Raw genomic sequence first — 25,452 nt, 5'->3', positions numbered from 1 at the left:
TGCGGTTTCGTGTAGTGCTAGAGAATAATACCGCTACACTAATGTATGGACGAAAGAACTGGGTGGCATAATTGAGGATTAGACCAAGTGATACCGAGGTCGTGCAGACACAAAATGTCAGCACGATGATGAGAAGAGCTTAGCAGGCATGGTTCTGCCTGGGCACAGTGGCACAGCTTCAAGTACAGTTTAAACAAAAGGACAGCAAGGCCACAAGGTTGTGGCAGCAGCATATGAATGCTGATAATTCAATTTGCCTGATGCTATCCCTGATGATATCTACAATTAACCAATAGCCCTCAGTCCCCAGCAGCTGCGGAGCACCTGACCAAGGTGGCGGTCAAACCTGTAACGCAGCCGAGGGTGCTAAGAATCTCTGGGTCCGGACAGGCCGCCAATGGAAACTGACCCTTGCAATGTTTAACACCTCAACCCTCTAGAGTGAGGCTAGCTTAAGGGGGCACACCCCTCTTTGAAAATTTTTTTTTATTTGTGGATTGATTGCAATGAAACTTACATGTTTCATTAAGTTTTATGCACTGATTCTAAATCTGCATTTATTTTTTCCATACAACAAACAGTTTTCAAAATATTTACAATATTATGTTTTTCATTTGGAGTTTGATAATTTCCCAAACAATTGATGCAGTGATAAAATTTAGCATACCAAATTAATGTTTAACATCTAAGGAATGTAGTAAAACAAGAATGAGTCTCCTAGGCCAATTAGGTCTAAAGCTAGGGGTTGCCAAACCCATTGCAGTAAAAGTTCCCTCACCTGCTTTATACAAAGTAACTTTTAAAAAAATGTTACTGACCAATATGCGCAGTGAAATTAGCCTTACTACAGAGAGTAAGAGTTTCTGTTTTCAGGAAAAAAAAAATTACTGTGCTAGCACAAATACAAACAGAAATATGTTCACTCCAAAACTGCTAGTGTGTCAAAATTGTAGTTTTGAGAAAATGAAGAAAAACGGTTTCAAGCACCTTTATGAGAACGAAAGCACCTCAAATTACGAAAATGCACCTGGGGAATAATCTGGGTGCATCCCAGATTGGTGCTTCTTTTTTGCCATCGTCTGGAGGCCTAGTGACAATGCCCGTTTTTTCCTGGAAGCAGTGGTGCGACGCAAGTCTTTTTCTTTGGCTCTTTTTGAGCCGGAGTCTGTCACATTCATATTCATTTCTTGAAGAATGGCTGTTGCTGCATATTCATTTCCAGTATTGAAGCGTAGCACTGCTTCTGCAACGGCTGCCTCCACAGCAAAAAGGGAGAAATGCTGCTCTTTGGAAATCATACTCCAGATGACTGAGTGGAACGATTCATTGGAGTTTTGGGTTCTCCCTCGCTTGCACCTATTCAGCAGCTTTACATCTGCCAAGCGCTCATACACAGGCAAAAGGGCCTTTGCCACGTCCGCTGGCAAGTTATACTTGTGCCTTGGTTGTGGCTCACCTTTTGCTGTTGCCGCATTATGACGGCACCAAGAATCCTTGCCACTTGGGCACAGGCTGTGGTTAGAGCAGCTGTCAGTTGACGTGACATGGTGGTACGTTGCCATTACCGCTCTCTGCATGGCGTCAACATCACCACAATGAGACTTGAGTGCTCGACCATAATAGGCACTCAGCCTGTTGATGAGGTCTGCTGTGAGCCTCCCCTTGCCACCAAGTCCCCGCATGCCTTCACTTTTGTGCTTCTGGAGCAGGTTTCGAAGCGCTGCACCCATACGTTTTTGTACATGATTGATGCAGTCTTCTTTCTGAACATCTACAAAGCCGTACACCTTTGCATCCTTGATAGCATTAAAAGTGCGGCTGTCTCCGTCGCACAGCATGGTTGTGTACTTTACTTTGTTGCGTTCTAAAGAACGCTGGAACAAGATTAATCCAGCCTCAACTTCCATTTGGCCAGATTTACAATCGGTGTTCTTCTGGCACTGATGGGATTTCCTCCACCCAGCATACTCTTCAGAGTCAGGTGTGGGTCCAATTTCACAGCCCAAACAAAAGTTTGAAAGCACGACGTAGTCCAGGATGTAGCCGGTAAATAGCTCCGCCACTGCGCCTACTCCTATATGCGAAGAATGGCCCCGCGTCATCCAGGTGCCATCAAAGCACACAGCAATGTTGCCTTTGTGTCCAAAACACAAGTTTTCGTAAAGTGCAACCGCTTTTTCTGCACACTGCACCATAACAGCCTCAGCTGCACGCGTCGCACCGGGGTTCAGAGTTTTTTTCAAATGCTGCTGAAACGTCTTGTTGTGGAGACCTCGGCCAGACAGGCCCATCGCTGCGAAAATGTCATTCATGGCTGTCTGGCCGTTACCTGTTGCGAGCATCGCACGCCCGGCAAGGATATTAATTTCAAACGGGTTGCATTTCTTTTCACCCTGTACCCGTCGCGAACTCCACTCAGTCGCTACCTCACCGCACCTCTCGCAGATCAGCATCAGTTTCACTGCGAGGCCGTACTCGCGATCTCCTGTCACCATCTCCGCGCGTCCTTGACAAGTCTGGCAGCGCAAAAAGCCAAGGAGGGAGTTTATCGCACGCATGTCGACGGCAGTAAACGCTGCCTTACGTTCGTCTGTTACCGACGCTGCCGCGCCGCCGAGGTCCGTGAATGGCTCCATCTTTCGCGTCGTTGCTGCCGTCGACGCAAGCCGCTCGAGCATAGCCTTTTCACGAGCGCTTGCCTCCCTTACGTCGCTGTCGGTGACAGTTTTAGAGTCAATTCTCACTCGGGCGGACACTTCAGACGCGTCGGGTGCGCTGTCCACCGATGCAACTTCCAGCGAGGCATTGTTTGGTTCTCCGCGGCAGGGCGGTTGCCCGTCCGTGCGTCGGTCGGCGAGTCTGGCGTCCGCAGGCGTGTTGGCTGCACTGTCCAGCGAAGCATTTTCTGCTTCTCCACGACAATCGGGCGGCTGACGATCCGCAGAAGTGATGGGTGCACGGTTCAGCGATGCGTCGTCCAGCGATGCATTGTTTGCTTCTCCGCGGCTATCATGCGGCTGCTCGTCGGCACTTGCTCCTCGTCGGTCGCTGGCTTCAGACGGAAAAGAAGACGATTCCCCTACTTTCTTCTTCGTTTTCCTTCGTCTCCGGCCGAACATATACACCGAATGGTGCTTCTTCGGTCCCCCTGGCATAGTTCCGTGCAGTACCGAGGACTCGCTCAAAATGGCGGCATGTGCAGTGCTCATGCCAGGGCAACCGGCGTAAGCCTATCAGATGGTGCCATTCGGGTCACGTGCTTTTTCCGACCAATAAGAACGCGCGTTGAAGAAAACTTTGCGCTTGTTTTATTTTACTGCGGCTGGCACATGGTGGCTGGCCGAGAGAGGAAGGGAAGCCAGACGCGCGAGCTTTCAAACAAGACCAAGATGGCATAGGTGCGGCTTTTCGTTTTTGCGCGGCGCGCGGTCGTAACTAGCGCTGTTTGTCCACAATTTAAAGGGCGCTTTTAGAAACTACACTATTTTAAATCGACATTACGGCGCAATTACGCATAAGATTTAAATGGAAATTTGCTCAAAGGTGCACAATTATGCCATGAATCCAAAAATGAAAAGATTGAAAATCGGGCTTTTTGACCGATTTTCGGTCCCAAAGAGCCGTGTCTCCCCTTAAGAGGACTCTTTGAGGAATTATCAGACATTGTTTGAGATATTATTAGCCTTAGTGAGATTAGAAGAACTGGTGAGGCTTACACATTGCTAAATAACGGCCATGTCCTTTGCTATAAAGGTCTCCCTGATAAGAAGCAATACAGGGTAGGATTCCTAATCCATAAGAACATGGTGGGCAACACTGAGGAATTCTACAGCATTGGTGAGAGGGTAGCAGTAGTCGTAATCAAACTTCACAAGAGGTATATATTAAAGGTAGTTACGCTCCATCATCCAGTAACGACGATGAGGAAGTAGATCAGTTTTATGAAGATGTTGAATTAGCGATGAGAAAAGTGCAAACTTGGTATACAGTAGTAATGGGTGACTTCAATGCAAAAGTTGGGAAAAAGAAGTTGGGTGAAGAGGCAATTGTCAACTACGGTGTCGATTCTAGAAACGCTAGAGGAGAGATCCTGGTAGAATTCGCAGAAAGAAATAAGCTGAGAATAATGAACACCTTTTTCAGGAAACATAGAAACAGAAAATGGATTTGAAGAAGCCCTAATGGTGAAACAAGAAATGAAACTGATTTCATACTTTCTGCCGATCCCAGCATAGTACAGGATGTAGAAGTGATAGGTAGGGTGAAGTGCAGTGATCATAGGTTAGTGAGGACCAGGATTCACCTAAATATGAACAGAGAAAGAGTAAAATTGGTCAAGAAAAAACAGGTCAACCTAGAGGCAGTAAGGGTAAAAGCAGACAAATTTAGGCTATTACTTGCAAACGAATATGCAGCCTTAGAACAGAGAGATGATGATGATGACATATAGGTAATGAATCCAACCGTAACGAGACTGGCTTCAGAGGCAGCGATTGAAGTGGGAGGCAAAGCACCAAGGCAACCAACCAGTAAGCAAGCTCTCCGAAGTAACAAAGGACCTAATAAAGAAACGACAAAGAATGAAAGTGTCCAACTCAAGAGATAAGATAGAATTCGCGGAACTGTCAAAACTGATCAACAAAGCGAAAATAGGCGATATTAGAAATTATAACGCGAGAAAGACTGAAGAAGCCGTAAAATATGGACGCAGCCTGAAATCAGTCAGAAGGAAACTTGGCATAGGACAAACCAAGATGCATGCACTGAAAGATAAGCAGGGTAGTACCATCAGCAATTTCGAAGGTATAATAAAGGCAACGGAAGAATCCTATACTGACCTGTACAGTACCCAGAGGACTCAGAAGTACTCTATTCGAAACAATAATGAACTGTATACAGAAACTCCTCCTATAACTAGAGATGAGGTCAGAAGGGCCTTGCAAGGCTTGAAATGGGGAAAAGCGGTAGGAGAGGATGGAATAAAAGTCTATTTAATCAAAGGTGGAGGAGACATAATGCTTGGAAAACTGGCGACTCTCTATACGTCATGTCCATCGACTGAAAGGGTCCCAGAAAACCGGAAGAATGCAAACATTATACTAATCCACAAAGAGGGAGGCATTAAAGAACTGAAAAATTATAGGTCTATTAGCTTATGCCCAGTATTATATAAAATATTTACCAAAATAATTTCCAATAGAATAAGGGCGATACTGGACTTGAGTCAACCAAGGTAACAGGCTGGCTTCAAGTAGGCATACTCTACAATGGATCACATCCAAATTGTTAATCAGGTTATCGAGAAATCCGCAGAGTACAATAAGCCTCTCTATATGGCTTTCATAGATTACGGAAAAGCATTTTTCAGTAGAGATACCAGCAGTCATAGAGGCATTGCGTAATCAAGGAGTGTAGACCACTTACGTAATTACCCTGGAAAATATCTACAGAGATTCTACAGCCACCTTAATTCTACACAAGAAAAGCAGGAAGATACCTATAAAGAAAGGGGTCAAACAAGGAGACACAATCTCTCCAATACTATTCACTGCATGCTTAGAAGAAGTATTCAAGCTATTAAACTGGGAAGGTTTAGAGGAAGGATTCACGGCAAATACCTCAGCAACCTTCGGTTTGCCGATGACATTGTTCTATTCAGCAACACTGCGGACAAATTACAACAAATGATTGAGGACCTTTACAGGAAGAGTGTAAGAATCGGGCTGAAGATTAATATGCATAAGACGAAGATAATGATAATTAACCGGGCAAGGGAACAAGAGTTCAGGATCGCCAGTCGGCCTCTAGAGTCTGTGAAGGAGTACGTTTACCTAAGTCAATTAATCACAGGGAACTCTGAGCATGAGAAGGAAATTCACAGAAGAATAAAAATGGGTTGGATCGTATACGGCAGACATCGTGAGCTCCTGACTGAGAGCTTACTGTTATCATTGAAAAGGAAAGTGTGCAATCAGTGCATTTTACTGGTGATGACATATGGGGCAGAGACTTGGAGACTGACAAAGAAGCTTGAGAACAAGTTAAGGACCACGTAAAGAGCGATGGAACGAAGAATGCTAGGCATAACTTCAAGAGACAGAAAGAGAGCGGTTTGGATCAGAGAGCAAACGGGTATAGACAATATTCAAATAAACATTAGGAGAAAAAAAATGGCGCTGGGCAGGTCATGTAATGTGCAGATTAGATAACCTTTGGACCATTAGGGTGACAGAATGGGTACCAAGAGAAGGGAAGCGCAGTAGAGGATGGCAGAAGACTAGGTAGTGCGACGAAATTAGGAAATTTGCAGGTGCTAGTTGGAATCGGTTGGCGCAGGACAGGTGTAATTGGAGATCGCGGGGAGAGGCCTTCGTCCTGCAGTGTACATAAATAGGCTGATGATGATGATGATGAATTCAATTTGCAGTTGGAACATTGAAAATATCTTACTGCAAACAGTTGTGAGCCAGAAAATCATGTTCGTTAATACATTCATTCATTCCCCTCTGTGTAATTGGGTGCTGACACAATATTTTTCAAGTCTTCTTTTCTTGCTTGAAATGAAGGTCCAGTACCTCCAAACCCAAGAGAAGATACTTCTAAAGATCAGAGCAGCATAAATGCTTTAATATAATAGTTTTATACAACCAGTTTGTGTTTTGTTTCCCAGGAGGATACTGTGTTGTGATGTCATGAGACAGTATGTGGTCACGTGGGAGTAGGACCTTGCAATGCTTTGACACCCTCTCAGTCACATCCTATGCTGCTATTCATTGTGAGCAAATTTAGCAGCCTAGCAGACAATCGAGGGAGCCAGAGTGAAAGTCAAAACATTGCAATGTCCTGCAGTCACGTGATCGCAGTGTCCTCATGGAAAACGAAACCCACACAGGCTGTAAAAAAGCTATTATTATAAATTAGTTACAGCGCTCTGACAATTGATGGTATTTTCTCTGGGATTTAAAGGCACTGAACCTTTATTTAAAGCCAGAAGAATATTGTGTGAGTGCCCCTTTAAGGTATAGCTAAGCTATCCAATCTAGGATGAGGCCAGTGATCATGCACTTTCATGCAGAGTATTCCAACTGCTATGCCATGGCAGCAATTGCACTGGTTTAATGATGGGTTCACCTCGTCCACTGTGCCACAGTATCTGGGACTATGCATGACCAGGCTAGATTCTGTGCTTTGACCAAAACATGACGATTTGATTAGGTTTACAACTAGCAGTGCCAAATACCCACTGGAATTGACCAAGAATCAAGTGGCACTCATTACGCGGCACCTCACAGTTGGGTTTGCTAAGTGGGTGCATCTCGGATGTCTTGCTTGCCAATGGACAACAGCAGGCAGCACATGTCATACCTGCTGATGCATGCACATTGCATGCTTCTTCGGATGGCTGAGAAGCCTGTTAGCATCGTGAAATTTACAGTACTTCTACGTGCTCTAAAGTTATGTTTTCCAGGTGCAACAGGAGCTTCTTCACAAGAACAGATTGGTTTTTCTAATTTGATTTGGGAGTTGGAGGCTTGTAATGCCTGTTTGCAGTGACTGAGTAAAGAGAATCAAAGGGTCACATACCAAAGAGCATGGCAATGTTTGTAAAAGATGTGTGACTAGATGCTCTTTATTAGCAGACATATTGCAGATCTTTTATAAAAGGTGCTATGCTGACTGTTTAGATACTATGGCTACATTGGCTGCTGTGCTTCCGTTTACATTGCAGCAAAAAAATTCGCTCACTGAAATTCCATAGCACTTGCTACACCCTGGCTTTTTACATGTGCATGTGACCCCACCACGAAACACCAAACACTTCACCACATGCACGACACAGGACACAAGCCGATAAGATGAGGTACCTTAATTCCATTCAGAATTTCGCTGATCTGGCGCATCCGCTTGTCCTTTAAAGCCATTTGCTTCTCCTGTAATGCAATGGGAAATAAAAACAGAAGTGTGACTACAACATTGAATATGTCAATCAGTAAGTAGTTACACAAATAATAATGTTCGCCAGTGTGCCTGATGATAGAGCACTGCACTCTTTGTAAGGCAAGAGATGCATTGCAACATCTAATTTCTCCATTTTCACCAACTAGTATTCCGTAAAACCAAGATCAATAACACGATGCCAAACCTTGGTATATTGAACATAGATACAGTTGAATCTCAATATAACGAGTGCAGACATAACAAATTATCAAATATAAGAAAATGAATACAAAATTTAGTCGGTGAGGCACTCAATGGAGTATTTAATTTCCTGTCATAACAAAAGTGGAAATGAGTGACCCGACACGCCATCAGTTACAGAAAAGCAAATTTTTATTTGCATGTGGCCAAAAATATTAATTATGACAGCAAAAATATAAAATACAGACACTGACCAATTTTTTAGAATCCTCATTCACTGACATTTTTGGTGGCATTGTCACCTCTCATAGGACCAATACGTAACAGGAACTGAAATTTTGGACAGCGATTGGCATGCCCACAGGCGGAAATTTTTCATCATTCAGGTCTGATTCGATCTCTGATCTCTGATTTGATCTCTGATACCGGCCCAATTCTGGGCTGATTCCGATCGCACTGTTGAGCACAATCGGAATCAGCGCACTGAAAGTGATTGCTTTTCGGTTAAATTTTTTTTTTAATATTGGCTGTCAAGTTGGGGGTGTGGCCCTTACAAGGTTGTGACCCTTACACAGGTTTATACAGTAAGAATCTAATTGCCTTATACTTATATATAACTAATACTGCTTTGCCTTTCTGACAAAATTGCAGCTTTTTTTTTTTTTTTTTTTTTTTTTTTTTTTTTACTGTGAATCCGATATAAGCACTGCTGCGCATAACTGCTATTGATTCCAATTTTGAGTGACTCCGGCTTGGCCTCATTTCGGTTAATAAGTGAATTACATATATTTGTGACTTCTGCATGCAAGTGGCGATGTCTCCATCCCTAATAAATGTTGTAAATTATTAGAAGAGTTTATTTTTTCATTTATTGCTGTTCCTAAGCCATGTATCACCATGGCAAGCTGTCGAGGGCCTATCACAATCTGCCAAAAACTATCTGCTGGTGCATATGGGACATCAAGATTGTGTTTCTTTCGCCTAGACACAATTGTGTGTGTTTTTTTTTTTACTGATACGATCCTGTACGCTTATGTGATGATTACTGTTTGTGCCCACAAACTGGCGAGCGCTTGCGTGAACTTATGTGGTGGTGGTGGCACGGCAATGTAACAGGACAAAAAATTGGCTGAAGGCTTAGCTTGGTTAAGCCTGGAAGATTGCGAAAGCAATACCCTTGGCTGCGCCTTGGTTCGGTTGATGGTGTGGACATGGTTGCCCTTTGTTAAACTTATGGCTATACATCATCCGACATAGCGCAAGGCAGCGCACCGACCACTGCGAGGAGCCGAGCTGTAGCCCCATTTATCCTCCTAGCGTGACGTCACACCAGCGAGCACCCTCTCTCGGTAGCGCCGCAGCAGCGGCGCGCAAGGCTTCGCCTTCACCATCGATGCCGCGAGCTGGGGCCCCGTCTCTCAGTCTGGCGTGACGTCACACGGTCACGTGACGAGCAGCTGTGTAAGGAGGTGCCACGACCAGCGATGGGCCGAAAGTGCGAGCAGTATTGCAATAAAAAACCCCGCGAAGGTAGTGCGAAGAAGTGATCGCCAGTAAGTGGGATCCATGGTTGCATTGGAAAAAAAATGTGGGGCACAAGGAGGCAACAGGAGATTTGATCTAGAATGCAGGAGAGAAGGCATGCAGGTCTCGGTGGTTGAGAATGAGGCTGTTGGGTTCTGGGCCCAAGCCAATGGACCTCTTCGGACCCTAAACAGAGATCTTGGAATCTCTTTGCTGCTCTTCCTTGGCCGGTAGCAGCCATGGATCTAGTCGCATTTTCCTAAAGTTTGCCTGGGGGCAACCAGCACCCATATTTCGGATACACTGAGCCAAAGCCCTCTAGTCATGTTGCTGGAGCTGTTTGAGCTGCCGAGAGGCTGATACCAGAGCCAACCTAGTGCCCACAGACAGCAACTGCAGGCTCAAGGCCAGAACTGTGTGCGTGCACTACCAGGGTACGAGGCCCTGGATACCAGTACCATTTGAGCCAGCTGTCTACTCTAGAAGTGCAGCTGCCTGCTTTTACCCTTTCATACCATGATGCATCATTACCAACACAATTGTGAATGAAAAGAACTGCCATAACTCCTAGAACTTGTGTAGGACTTTGTGTAGTGTTTACTTGTTTTACTTTATTCTTATGAAGGTTTCTTTTCTTAAAGGTGCACTAAACCACTTTGTATTGATATGGAGAAAGACAACTGAATTGAAAATGGGCAATTTCATAAATGCGTTCAGCAGAAGTGGAGTTATTGGCAATCAAACATGGCCTCAGCGGTGCTTTCACTCCTTCTTCAATGCCTTGCACTGCACAGGCTACGGTGGAGTGAGGTGTGCCCACAACTGCTCCGCCTTCTAAGTGTCACCATTGCGTGCAGTTCAAATTTGGTTTTGAATGTTAACGGCGGGGCCACTTCCAATTTTGGTGCCTACAAGGTGCCAAATGTAAGCCAAATGCGGTTGTCCTCAGCGAGCCAGAGTACACTTAGCCAGTGGACTCGTCACGGCACCCCGCGGTGGCCGCAGTATCTCCGCTACATAGCAGAGTGCAGCTACATGAAACCGTAGTGCATAAGCACAGCACTTGCTTTGTGCACGACAAGGCTTGAATGCGTGCTCACCCTCATATACAGCCGTCTAACCATGCTACATGGTGAGGGCTGGCTTTGTCCTTCACCAGCTTGATTGACGGATAGTAGCCAAATCCAACTTGCGCATTTTTGAAGCACTATCAATCAGTCTGTCAAGATGTCTGCCCACAGCGGCCACGAGTGAGCACATGCTGGCAAGCATTCTTCTTGTCCCTTTTCTAAACTGGCACCTAAAAGAAGCTACATTTTTTTTCTAAAAATCTGCTCTTACTTCAACCTGTTGCAACCTGTTAAAATTTCAACGTGTGTAACACAAAGGTCTTCATCATTACTCGACATGATATTGTTGCGTGAACGAAGGATTAAAGGGAAGCTGAAACGGTTTTCAATTTCCATGAATTGCTGGGATTGGGAAGAACAGACATAATAATTTACGGTTCCGAATTTTTTTTCTTCGTTTTGTTAATATAAGGGGCGGAAATCGCTTTCTAAATCACCCCCGCGGACACGCCCCCATCGCTTCCCGGAGCGCCGGGTGAGGTGGTTGCCAGAGGAGAGAACCGGCGAGAGTGACGTCATTCGCGGCGACCGAGCTGCCGGACCGGCGTGCTGGCATGTGCTGGCATGCCTCTTTCCATCCTGCGCTTTACTGAACGACACTACGAGAGATCTGCCGCCGCTCACGTTTGTTTTCTTTTGCGATTTTCGTAAAATGTTCTGTCGTGAAGTTGCCCGTCGCGGCAGGTTCACGTGCATGCTCGCGCGAGCAAACGCCGCTGGCACGCTGCGAAGCATAGACGGAGTAATACATTTTGGTGACCGGACTTCGTGCATAGCTTCCACAGCGTTGCACCTGAGGTATGAAATGGAGTATAGGCTTGCCTAGTGACATTCGATGTACGGTTGCAGTTATCGTGTTTACCACACGGCGGTGCTAAAACTGCCTAATATCTTTATGTCAACACTAGCATGGAGCATGCATACCGATTCTTGATCGAGCCACAATCGCAAAGCCGTCGAACCATAGTATGAATATTGCACATATACCTCTGGCCATCTCTGGACATGTATGATAAGCAACTTCCGTGACTGTACCTCGCAGCACTGCATGTGCGCGGTTTGAAATGCGGCACTTATGTTCGCGATCGTGTATCAACACTAAAAAAACCACGGGACTTTAGACAAGCAGCGGCAAGGTGCTTGACATCGCGGAATTGCACCCGTGTTTACAATCTAATGAGAAGTTAGTGCTTCGGCATTTTTCCAGCAGCAAGTTCCCAGTGACACTTTAGCGCATTTTTTCTCCCGTCATTGGAACGTGCAGCTAGATGAAAAAAAAAAAAAAATCATACGTCCAGCTAAGATTTCCAACGTGCGAGAAGGTGCACAAATAGCTCTCACTGTTCGCACACTCAACATCGTCGTTTCCGCCGTTACTGCCGTTGCCGCCATCGTTTTCCGTATCGGCTGTCGGTTCAAACATGTACGGCGAAAATACAAGCTGTCCGAGACAGCGAGAACGTTCCATAATGCTTACAACTCAGCCATGAAGCCAGAACAGAACAGCGTGCTACGCTCTTAAACGGCGGCGTGCGGCGGCGCCGACCGGCGACTGCCGCGATTGACGTCACAGCGGCCCCGGCCAATCACGCGCAACAGCGGCGTTCGCGCGATGCCCTGAGGCGCTGGTGCGCGCTTTCTTGAAAAAACAGCCGCTTGCGTTTGTTTCCGCCCTTTTTGAACCAGATGTTCGTGTTCAGGGGACTCAAAACTGTAGAATGCCGCAGAGAACTCATTTTTTTCGAAAAGTGTTTCAGCTTCCCTTTAAGGAACTGGAGACTATTTACAAAGGATATTTACAAAGGATAACTGCAGCACTGGCCAGTTGAGCTGACAGCTCGAGAGCCAGAGAGCTTTCGTCGTCTTCGTTGGGGCGCCCGCGTGCATTGTCCACAAGAAACACGCAATATGCATGTATCAATATCAATGTAGGCTCCTGACATTGCCTCCCCTATTAGCTCATATTCCTGGTTTCAGTGATCATAATGTCCTGCACCTAACCCTTTGTGTTCCATCTCCACAGAAATGGAGATCAATAAGTGTATCGGGGATTATAACAAACAGAATAATGACGGCATTAACACTCAAATTACTACCTTGCATGATGATGTTTGTCAGCCCAAACAAACCTCATGAGTGAGGAATCGATTCGAGAATAAAGTACTGCATCTTATCAACACATACATTCCTCAAAGAACAGTTTATGACTCTTCGAACTCCCCTGTCACAGCCAATGCCTGAAACAAGTATATGGCAAAACATGCACACACACAAAAAAAATATCTTCTGTACAGCTATACGGTCTGCATGTGTGAATAAACATGTCACTTACAAATTGATGTAAAGACCTATGTTTCCGTGCTTAAAGAGACACTAATTAGAAACAGGATTTCAGTTGTACAGTCTATCCGAGATATATCGAACTCAAAGGGAATGGAGAAATAGTTTGATACATCGAAAATGCGAATCATAAAATATGACTGCCTGGAGCTTATCTGAAATCTCCGCACATTTCTGACAGTTTCCCTGACATTGTGAAAAGTGAGAATTTGCCAATTTGCTTTTCCAAGACCATGTCAACTGCACAAAAGTTGACTTATTTTTAGCTCACGGACGTTGCAAGTTGCTCGCACTGCGAAATGGTTTTTGCAACGCTAACCCTAAAAGCCTGTGTCATCCAGACACAACACCGTGGTGCACCTTGTGCACATTGAAGTGCTTGTTGCACATTTCTATTCATTAAAAGGTTGAAATAGATGCACTGCAGAAGCAAACTAACCTGGAGGATATGTGCCATGCATCAGTGCACTTGTACTACGAATTGCACGTGAATGTGCCTGGCTGTGTGTCTGTTACAATATGTGCCCTTTAAACGGCCGTGCGTCATACAAGGGCAGCGAGGCAGGCAGACGGCTGTGTAGGCTTTCGGAACCAACTTTCTGTTGGAACTGGTCGTCCTCGCTCCTCGACCATCTTAAATGTCCACGCATCTCTTACATGCTACTCAGCGCTCAGACACCTCGTGGCCGATACGTCTCCTTAAAGGGCCCCTCACCAGGTCTCACCATTTTGAGCCTACAAGCACCGTGTATACAATACGCGCTAACGATTGTGTCTGCTAAGTATTACATTGCTACGCACCAGGAAAAGATCTGATATTTCAAACCGAATGCTGTTTGGCCTTCTACTCGCAGGCGCTGCACTCCCAGCTGGAGAGCCGACGTATGTCGCACAAGTGCGCCTATGTACATCGCATTGCTTTGACGTCGCTCATAGAGACACATGACTTCGAGAGCTATTCGAGGCAACATCTGTTGTTTGTGTAATCTGTTGCTTTAACAGACGAATTAAAGAACATAGAAATAATAAAGCACACATACCAAATATCGGCATATTCTTGTTTTACTTCGCACTGCGGCAAGAGACATGTACTTCCATTTTGTCTGCTTGTTCCCACGTCATGCAGTCGCATGCGCAGACAACAAAACTATGTCGTTTTCTACCATGTTCTAGCACGCGATCATGGTCTATGAACCATCTGTGTCTGCGTCAGCATTCGCGTAGCACAGACTTATACCGCTAGTCAGGTGTTCTCGTGCACGGCGCACAAAATCGTGTGCTGCACGAAACAAAACAAACGCAACAGCTCGCACGTGGCACCATCAGCAAAAGTGTTCCGCGCAGCAATAAAGTGAGGGGGAAAAAAAAATTAAGGCGGGGCCCGTGACATATGCGTCACGCAGTCCTCGAGCTCAAGTATGGGAGAACGCAGGGAAGCAATTTCACTTGCGGAGGCTAGATGGGGCAAATGGAGAGAGTGTCTCTCCTGGCAGTGGCCTTTGCCTCCTGAAATCATGGGTTCACGGCACTGAAATATTTCTACCTCAGCTATTAATGAACCAATCTGAAAAAATTTTTCGGCAGAACACGCCCTAGAGGGCACGTAACAACGGCAGCGTATAACCGAAATTTGTTATGTGGCCTAGTGAGGGGCCCTTTAAGAAACCAAGTTTACTTTTTTGAATTCAACATTACCAAAAGAGAGAAAAAGTAACCTGAAATGTTCGTGGAATATTGTTAAGAGCGAAGATTAAAGAACTATATGTTTAACTAACCAATCAGGTGACCCTCTTTACTTAATGATCACATTTACACTTTTTTAAACAATTCCATAGTATCCGATCTTCCATCTTACCCTGGCGCACAGTACTGTCCAATGGATCCCATCATTGTTGACCCTTTTGATGTAGGCAAAATTATTCAAAACCAATGGCATTAATTCAAAGTTTCTTCACAACACTAAACATTTATGTTCCATTTCTTGTATAGCATTTTTCTTAGAACACTTCATGACAGGCAATAACTGCCACAAGATCGGAAGACAGGCAAAGTAGTTCCACTTCACAAGTCTGGCAACATGTATAACCTATGTCACTTATGTCTGTCCCATGTAAAATAATTCAGCACATTATTTTCACCCATTTAACAAGCTTCTTTAGTTCAAATAATTGCTTTCACCAGAGTTGACAGACTTTCCGGAAACATTTTTCATGCGCAGCGCAACTGGTTACATTTGTTAACAACTTGCGTTATCTCTTTGGCTCTAAGTTCCTAATTGACTTCACGTTTTTGGACTCCTAGAAAGCTTTCAATAAAATTAATCGTCAAGTTTTAAAGCTTAAATTAGGCCATTCAAATATTGGCCATTAGTACTTTGCTGGAATAAAACCCTGCTTACTAACAGAACTCAGCATATCACTGTTAACGATGCTAACTCACCTGTGACGCTTGTAAGATCAGGCATGCCTCACGGACCAGTTTTAGGACTTTTGTAATTTCTAATTTATATGAACGCTTTACCTAGTGAAACCCCTTCTCTTTTCCTTTTTGCTGAAGACTGTGTAATTTACAGATAAATTTGGTACTACTAATCTCCAAATTTACCTTAATACCATGGTCATTTCATTGCGTAAAATGTGGAATAGGGTATTGAATGAATATTTGATGTTTAATGGCGCAAGGGCCAGGTGTGGCCAAAGAGCACCATGCTAGTGTTAATGAGTTCGCAGTGGACTGATGGGTTCTGTGAACTTAATGTGACATGGTTGTAAAGGGCCTAAAAGAGTTTATGTAAATTCTATAAAATCTACGTGTAGCAAAATTATGGGAATGACTATTGACGTGTACTATGAACATTAGAATGCATAGAAAGAATGATGCAATATATAAAATATGTGAGGTGCTAAAATTGTCTAGAGCACTAATGCCTCACCAGAGCCCTTGAAAGCCAAGGGCCTAGAGACATGTGCTATACAAAGAAAACTATCGTAGCGGCATCCTCTGGAAAGAGGATGAGCTATGAAATTAATGGGTCTATGACATGGAGCCCAACATCTTTCAAAAAGGCGAGGACTGCTTTGGTTTTAAAAAGCGGTTCGTCACTAAGAAACATAGCCGCATGCAGGGGAATACAATGGCGGTATGCGAAAGGGAAATGTTTCCTCCTGTCTCTTTAGGCTTCCCGGCACTCCAGAAAGACATGGAGGACGGTCAGCTGGTTGCCACATCTACCACAGGTTGGAGGCTCGTTACCGGTAAGGAGAAAGTTATGAGTGCCAAATGTGTGTCCTATTCTCAGTTTAGGGAATAGGACGTCTGTTCTTTGTGTTTTAGTAGTTGGGTGCCAGAAATCTAACTTCGGCTTAATTAGGTGAAGCTTATTACTCGTTTCTGCGTCCCACAAGCGTTGCCAGTGGCTTCGTAGTTTGTTTCTTAGGAAAGGCTTCATGTCTATGGCAGGGACAGCAGCAGAACGAATACCTTGCAATGCTATTGATTTGGCGATCTCGTCGGCAAGCACATTTCCCTCGATTCCTCTATGGCTAGGAACCCAGCATATTACTACATGTCTATGTGATAAATAAATGTTTCATAAGAGTGAGTAGAGTTCATTGAAGGCAGGATTCGTATGCTTTTGTGAAGAAATGAATGCTTTTACAAGATTTAACGAGTCTGTGAATATGATTGCTTTGTCAAGTTTCAGTTTCTTTATATGTTTTACTGCACACAGTACTGCATAGGCTTCTGCAGTGAAGATACTTGTTAGGGGGTTAAACATGTCAGATTGAGAAAAAGAGGGACCAACAGCAGCGTAGGATACGCCAGCATGTTATTTTGACGCGTCTGTGTAAAATTCGGAGCAGGAGTACTTCAATTGAAGCTCACGGAAATGCATAGCAATTTCAAGCTCAGGAGCATGCTTTGTGACCTCTACAAAGGATACGTAACATTCTATCACCTACCACTGCCAGGGCGGTAATAGCTTAGCTGCAGGAATTAGGCGATGTTCGAGAAATGGGATGTCTATTTCTTCGCTAAGTTCTCTTACACGCAGTGAGAAAGGCAATCTCACAGAGGGTCTATTACGAAAAAGTGTTTCACACGTAGAGTCGTTAACGGTTGTGAAACACGGATGTTCCTTATTAGAGCGCACTTTCAGAAAATAGGTAAAGCTGATGTGTGTTCTCTGAAAATGGAGTGACCACTCATTTGACTCGACATACAGACTTTCAACAGGGCTTGTTCTAAATGCGCCAGTGGCCAGGCGGATTCCCAGATGGTGAATGGGGTCTAACATCTTTAGCGCGCTCAGGGCGGCAGAGTGATATACTATGGCACCATAGTCTATTCGTGATCGAACTAGGCTCCTGTAAAGATTAAACAGGCACTTCCTGTCACTACCCCATGTTGTGTGGGATAGGATTTTAAGTAAGTTCATTGTTTTTAGCCATTTTGTTTTTAGACATTTTATGTGTGAAATGAAAGTAAGCTTGGAGTCAAGTATAACACCTAGAAATTTGTGCTTTTTGTTAAAAGGAATTTGTTGTCCGCCCAGTTCTAGGAAAGGATCTGGGACCAGGCCTCTCTTTCTTCTATTGCTTTATGTTTCAAAAAGTTCTCCGAATAGTGAGTAGAGCCAGACACGTGCTCGAAGCGTTCACCAAGAGCGTCGGCCTGGTCTTCCAACTTGTTTCCCTCTATATCAACAAGGGGCAACAGATTAACTTGTTGTCCCTTAAGTCTCCTTAGCCCATTCCATACTTTTGCTTCCTGTGTATAGGAGTTAATGCCGCACAAGAACCTCTCCCAGCTTGTCTTCTTAGCTTGCCGTCGCGTTCGTCTTCCCTGCGATTTAATGTTTTTTAAATGCTATCAAATTTTCTTCGGTTGGGAATCGGAGCAGAATGGCCCATGCTGTATTCTGTTTTTTCCGTGCCTCCTTGCACTCGTTATTCCATCACGGAACCCTTCCTTTGGATGAGCTACCGCTTGATTGTGGAATGAAGTTATTCGCTGCTTCGAATATAAAAGCTGTAAAATAGGCTACCGCGTCGTCAATACTAAAATCGGTGATAAAATCTCGTGATATGTAGGTCGATTCCTTAAAATGGTCCCAGTCGGCAGAAGCTAGCTTTCACCGAGGCATATGTGGAGGGCATTCATGTGGCACAATTAGGTTTAAAAGTACAGGAAAATGGTCACTTCCATAAGGATTTTTAATAACGCTCCATTCTAAGTAAGTGATAAGAGCTGCCGAGCCAATAGCTAAGTCTATGTAAGAATGTGGATTGTGATGCATATTATAATAGGTCGGTTCGTTTTTATTGAACAGACATGCACCCGTGTTTAGTAAAATGTTCTCTACCAATCGACCGCTCGCGTCACATCGTGAGTCTTCCCACATTGTGTGGTGAGCATTAAAATCTCCCATGAGTATGTAAGGCTCGGGAAGCTGGATAATGAGGTTATAAAAGACTGTTTTTTCGAGATGATGGTTTGGGGGTATATAAATAGAACATACAGTGCTTAATTTATTAAAAAGAATGGCTCAAACTGACACGGCCTTAAGGGGCGTCTGAAGGGTGACCCGTCGGCAAGCTACATGTACCGACTTGTCCGCTATAATTGCTACTCCGCCAGAGGCGTTGGCCTCATCGCGGTCCTTTCGGAAGATGAAGTTATTGCGAAGAAAGTTTGTGTTTCTAGGTTTCAGATGTGTCTCCTGAACAAACAGCAACTTGGGACTGTGTTTGTGTAGTAGTTCTCTAATGCCGTCGAGGTTACTTAGAAGTCCTTGTACATTCCACTGTAGTATTTGTGTATTCATTATGCTACTTCTGTTTAGTGCTGTGTGTTTAAGAGACAAGGATTAACTCACGGGCCCTTTGCAGGCGCCCTGACAGGAGTTTTGTCTTTTTTTGGAGCAATCGAGAGAGCCTCGCTGCTTCTTAGGCGCTGGTGGCGCTGTCTTGCTGGTGGTTGTGTCCATCGCATTTTGTGAGGCACTAGACACGCGCTCTTCCGAGCGCTTTGTTTGACGTGAAGGCCTCGGCACGTTGGACGAGACCTTCGAGGCCACCTGCCCGGAGGTAGATGGCCCCGTCTGCTGGGTTTGCAGAGCAGCACTAGCTGCAGCCGCCGGGGGAGGGGTGGATGGCGTCACTGCCACCTCACTGGGTGTGGGTCGGACAGCCGCTGGAGACCGTTGTGGCGCTGCCCCCTGACGTGTCAGATCGGCAAAGGTGTTCTTTGGCTGGAAGGATACCCACCTGCGTGCCTCCTTGAAACTTATGTTTTCTTTTACTTTAATTGTAGCAATTTCCTTTTCTTTCCTCCAAGATGGGCACGATCACGAGTATACAGCGTGCTCCCCATCACAGTTTACACAATGGAGAGAGTTTTCACAAGATTCAGAGGTGTGCTCATGAGCACTGCATTTCGCGCAAGTTTGGCGGCCTCGGCAGCTCTGTGAGCTGTGACCGAAATGCTGGCATTTGAAGCATCGCAGGGGATTAGGGAAGTATGGCCGGACACAAAGCTTGATATACCCGGCCTCAATGGACTCGGGCAGAACACTTGTGCCAAAAGTAAGTATCAGGTGTTTGGTCTGTATTTCCTTATTGTCACGCCTCATCGTAATTCGTTTGACGTTGACAATGTTCTGCTCACTGAAGCCCTCCAGGAGCTCAGCTTCAGTCAGCTGCAAGAGATCATCATCGGAGACTACGCCACAGGTGGTATTCATAGTACGATGTGGATTTACTGTTACTTGGCTGTCCCCAAATGATACTAGATTGGGTAGCTTTTCAATATTGTTTCTGGTTGCGGAGCTCCAAGAGGAGATCACCGCTTGCCATCTTTATAACCTGTACCAAAAACTTGGGTGAGAGACTTAGACACGAGGAATGGGGAGATTGTTCGCACGGGTTTGTCTGGTTGTTCAGAGTGGACTACATGGAAACAAGGGAAAGTTTCTTTTTGGTGGGCAAAAAACTCGAAGGCATCATTGGTGCGCCCCCTTTTCAGGGAGCGATCAGGTAGCAGGGGGAAGGAAGCAGCCATAAAAGAGTCATTTCGGCAGTAACGCCAGCCACCCACCATGGAGTCCTACAAGGGGACGCTGCAGGACCTGTGAAACACAGCCTGCAAACACCAGCTGTACATTACCAATATAACCAAATATGAAATAACCTAGGTTGGCTATTCACACAAGGTTAACCCTGACTGCCTGGAAAAATTGGAAGTAAAGGAAAGCCAGGAGAAGAGAGGAAAGAGGGAAAGTGAGAGAAAGACGAAGGTTGGAGGGAGAGTGAGAGACAGGAAAAGGCAACTAACGATTTCCCCCGGGTGGGTCAGTCTGGGTGCGCCGTCTACGTGAAGCCGAGACCAAAGGGGTGCGTTGCCGCCGCCGAGGGGCCGTAAAGGTCCAAACAGCCAGCATTGGCTCAACCCCCAGGATCCCCTTTTCACCGGACACGGCTAAGCCGCACACGGTTACATGCGGGAGGGTCCAGCCCTCGTGTGCTTGGGTACGTGGTGTCGCAACACACCAAATGCCTGCTGACGCAGACGCCCCTGTGGGGGAAATAGGGAATTGAACCTAGCCAAATGTAAATCAATGAGAGTTTCTCACAGTCGGTTCCCTTGTCCTACTTATTTCCTTAATGAATGAGAAGGGGGTTAAGTGAGGGGCCCAATTTTTGTTAATGATATCATAGGAAGCCAACGAACAAGGACACCAGGAGAACACAGGGGAAATTACTTGTAGTGACTAAGTGAAATAAAGAAATTATGAATTAATGGAATTGAAGGTGCATGAAAAAACACTTCAAAATTGCCTGTCGACTCCATCATACCTAAAGTCAATGGCATGCTTAGTTTTCTAAAACGAAATTTTTCAGTTGCTACTACCGCACTTAGAAGACAACTATACATCACTTATGCTTGCTCCAACATCGAATACGTCTCATCATCCTGGAAACCTGGTCACATTACACTATTCAATAATCTTGAAGCTGTACAGAATCACTCAGCTCGTTATGTTGAAGTATCATTGCACTGACTGCTAGTGTAACCAGCATGAAATCCAGTCAAAACCACTCTTTGCTCGCAACTCAACGAAAACTGTCACGACTCTGTCTCTTTTATAAAATGTATCCCAATAATCACCTATTCAATGCACACTGCATCAGAACAGCTTCCTTTGTTTCACCGAGTGTAGACCATGTGCTCAAAGCTTGCATTTTGCATCATAACACTGTTGCATATTCCCAGTCCTTTATTTCTCAAACATGTCACAACTGAAACCACCTTATTTTGTGTTTATATCGGCTCAGTTTACTTATTCTATTGCTTTCTTTAACCTTTTTCTGTATGCGTAATACACTACTATAATACACAATACAGTTGCATGAAAAACTTAAATGATGAGATTATTGTTTATTTGGTTGTTGTGTTCTCCTGCATTATTTCGTACTTTATTTAAATGTGGGATTAGAGCCCCTCCTCTCTCTGATGGAATTGATGCCCTGAGGGTACAATAAATGAATAACTAAATAAATAAATAAATATTCAGGCACAGTCGAACTTTATTCATCTTGACTAAAAATGAGCCGACATGCGAGAAATTTTTGCACACTTGCTATGTGCCAGTCTGTACTTCTGCAATGGGACTTGCCTGGAAGCGGTCGCAGAGGGTGGCCACGTAGGTGGTTGCCAGCACAGCAGCAAACATGACACCCATAGTGGCCAGGCATGAGGCGCCCAAGTAGTGCCACAGTAGCACGAGGGTAAGAGCAATTCGCAGTGGCACCGTCCACACCTGGGTGCTCAGCGTCAGGAACGAGCTCACCTCCTCCACATCGACTGACATAAGGTTCATCACGTCGCCTGCCATGTACTGCCGGCGTGCACTCGGTGCCAGCCGGAACACCTGTCACAACAAGCCATAGATCACAACATTTATGACTGGGCATGCTGTAAAATTACTCGTGAATTTGTTTCATTCAAAAGGACAGCTAATAAGCTGTGTCTTGATGTCCCCTTCAGGTGTTGCTTGATTCTGGCATTATTTTGGCATTTACAATGGTGCATGTACTGCCTGAAGGGACTAAATGACACGATGTGACCAGGATCTGTTAAAATAAATAAAATAGACAACTCTAGAAATGCCTCGAGGGAGTGCACATCACCAAGGACATGAGAGCTGAAATTAATATTTTGTAAATTGAAAACAAAATTAAGCCAGAAATGGCTTTGCTGTAACTGTGTTGCCTTCATCCCATTTGTTTTGAATGTGCTGCATGTCCCAAGACTTCACCTACTGCCAAGTTTATAAATGCTCTTCAGCACTGCCACACGAGTGCTGCCACCTTGGAACATGCTGTCAAGCTGCCAGGGCCTGCCGTATGGCCTCCTCCTCCCTACAGTATACGTTGCAGTGTCAATGCTGAAACATGCACTGTCTGGGGGAAGTGTCAGCTTGCTAGTGATGTAGTGGTTTTAACCAAAAGTGTGAACAAAACATTAGCGAGGTGAAGAACTAACATAGGACCTTATTTCACCATAATAACATGCTATGAATATTTGCAGCTTTCAATGAAATGATATCCAACTGCCCAGATACTTTTATTTCTCCGAAGTTTTCTTAACAGGAAATAGTTATTGCGATTTCACTATCATGGCAAGCGCCACAACAGTGCCTTATGTGCATGCAATCAGTTAATAGTTTTGGGGCTTCTCTAGCTATTACAATGAATTCTTCTGAATGCAGAGGAAATTCATAATATCTGGACATATACCAAGCAGTGAGCCCAATGATAAATCCATGTGTGTGAGCACACACCCCACTGATGTGCTATTGTTATATTATTAGCTTATCAGTCACCGAATTTTCCATTCTAGTAAATAATGAGCAATAAAGTAACTTAAATTTCACACTGGAAGGGAAGTTTGACACTTTATATATTGATCAGAATGCAGTAAAAAAAAATTGTAATGGTTTACATGCCCCGAAAAAAATTTGTTTCCAGAGAGACATAATCTTTCTCTATAAAATCATTTATTTCTGCTCGTATAATTGTCCACCACATAAACTTCCCTAGCTAGAAAGTTGTCTGTAAAGCATATAAGGTTTCACTTCACTTGCTGCTGATGCTCCGTCCACAGCAGTGACAGTGTTTCAAGGGACTTCATGCTTACCAGTGCATCGCTATAGCCACTAAGCCAGCATGGCCAGTTATCGTCTCTTGCATGTTCAAAAGAACCGATAGCTGCAAGAAGCAGCGAAAACAGCAGACATTTTTAATGGCTCTCTGACATATTAACACAATCATGATGAATTACACAGTACTGATGTGGTAAGAGCTATCTGCTGTTCTGAGAAAACACACAATAAAGAATGATGCACAAGACACCTATCTCACCACACCAAACGTTACTAGAACCAACTCAGTTTCATAGCTCCCCATATCGACCAGGGCAAGCACGTGTGGCTCACACGGTGGTCGTGAGAACTAACAGTGCTGCGGTCAAGTCTGACTACCAGTTAGCCGTGTTGGCTGCTGCTCCAGTGACGCAGCAGCTTGGTATTGCCCACACGTTTGCTTGTCTGCATTGATTTTTTACTCCACTGAAAAGCTATACTGCCTTCGTAACTCATGGTTTTCACTATGAGTGACAGCTTTGCAAGTGCAGTATGAATCCTTAGAGCGATGTGTACGTTTTGTTTTCAATGGCTATGCTATACTGCGAAGCTACTCCAACATCAAATGTGACTAGATGAGTGCACCAGATAAGGCAGTCCATAATCGATTATGTGGGTGAGGGTCAAAAGAAGGATAGCTAATGAGTCAAGTAAAAAAAAAGAGAAACTACCAGATAGCATAAAATAGTTTAAAAATTATTATTTATCACACCATCTGCAAATGGAGAGCTCCCTTACATCTTATATAAGCTATCGACATGTCTGCACAGCACAGAAGATGAGGACAGAAGAAAGGAGACAACAGAGGTGCTGGCTTTGACTAAGCTTCAACTGAGTCCACAGAAAATACCCGCCGCTTCACCCACAACTTGACGGGGAAGAGGCCGCCGATTGGCGTAAAATACAGACTGGGGTGTTCCCTCATTTAAAATTGCTAAACGCCATGTATCCCACTCGTTATAGGGCCAACTGTCCTTGGTGCGGTGGCATACCTACCTTAATGCACATAACCTGGGAGTGCACTAAGCACCCTCACAGGCCAAATACCAGTAGGACAATGGAGCAGTGGGAGGCACAGCTCGCCTGCTCCGACCTGGCAGGACAAAAGTCATTAATTAGCCAGGTCAGGCAGGCGGCAGAGGCCAGTGGGGCCCTGGACTGAGAGGCTCCGACCACCCCTCCTTCAAATCTTTACAACTGCAATAAAGTTTCTCTCTCTCTCTCTCTCTCAGCCAAGTCAGTGCCTGTGTTGTGTCCTTTTCTCCATCCTCATCTTTTGCGCTGCGCAGACATGTCGACATTGAATCACCAACTCGCCCAAGCTTCCACTTTATCAAGCGATGCATTTCCTTGGAGAAAGATGCAGTTGTATTGCACTCTGGCCCACCCACAAATTTAACTTGGGCCCCATCCTAATTTGAATTTGCCCCCCCCCACCCAAAATTTCAATTGGCCCACTTCCAAATTTCAAGCTGGCCAACCCCAAATTTAAGTTGGTGCCCGTCCAACTGTGAAGCTGGCCCACCTCAAAATTTTAGTTTGGCCGCCCCCAAATTTCATTTGGCCCACCATGCATTTTCTATGGAGCCCTACGCATCCCTATGGGTATCCTCTTAAAATTTTTTTGTTTTGAAGGCCTCTCGCCTTCGCTCAGGGGGTCCGCGAGCCGCGACCAGCACGACAAAGGACCAAAGGCGCAAGGAACAAAGACCGCTTTAATTTACGATAGAATGTAACACTCAAAATTACCGCAGCCTCGCAGCTAATAGCAGAAAAGAACAAGGCAAAGAAGCATGCAGCAAAGAAGCAAAGCAGCAAAAAGCAGCAAAAGCAAAGAAGCAAGCAGCAAAACAGTGAGGCAACATAATATGCAAGCCAAAGGGAGCGACGAAAGAACGGCCGCTACAAACCATCAACCAACACAATCTTTGGGCGATAACAGAATGCATAAAGCGCAGAAAGCAAGCAAGCACCGAACCAGGCGCGCAGATAGTCCCAAAAACGAACAACAAGAGCACTCTTTCATGCAGACACAATACAAAGACGCTTTTCCCCCTGCTCTGCAGCACGCTCGGAAAGAAACCTAGACGGGCCACGCTCTACCAGCGCCTCCCC

At 44.9% G+C, this 25,452-nt stretch overlaps 1 protein-coding gene across 6 annotated transcripts in view; it reads right to left on the bottom strand.

Annotated features, from left to right (window-relative positions):
- Positions 1–25,452, bottom strand: part of LOC142578625 (multidrug resistance-associated protein 1-like) — a 289,636-nt gene that overhangs the window by 132,299 nt on the left and 131,885 nt on the right. For all 6 annotated transcript variants that reach the window (XM_075688047.1, XM_075688043.1, XM_075688046.1 and 3 more), the window contains 2 exons: positions 21,811–22,065; positions 7,866–7,931 (listed from right to left, as the gene is read on the bottom strand). In XM_075688047.1, coding sequence (XP_075544162.1) covers positions 7,866–7,931; positions 21,811–22,065 — 321 coding nt within the window. The remainder of the gene's footprint in view (positions 1–7,865; positions 7,932–21,810; positions 22,066–25,452) is intronic.

Source organism: Dermacentor variabilis, chromosome 4 (genome assembly GCF_050947875.1).
Source record: "Dermacentor variabilis isolate Ectoservices chromosome 4, ASM5094787v1, whole genome shotgun sequence".
Taxonomy (NCBI): domain Eukaryota; kingdom Metazoa; phylum Arthropoda; class Arachnida; order Ixodida; family Ixodidae; genus Dermacentor; species Dermacentor variabilis.
Note: the sequence above shows the minus strand (reverse complement) of the source record. Positions and strands in the feature narration are given on the sequence as shown.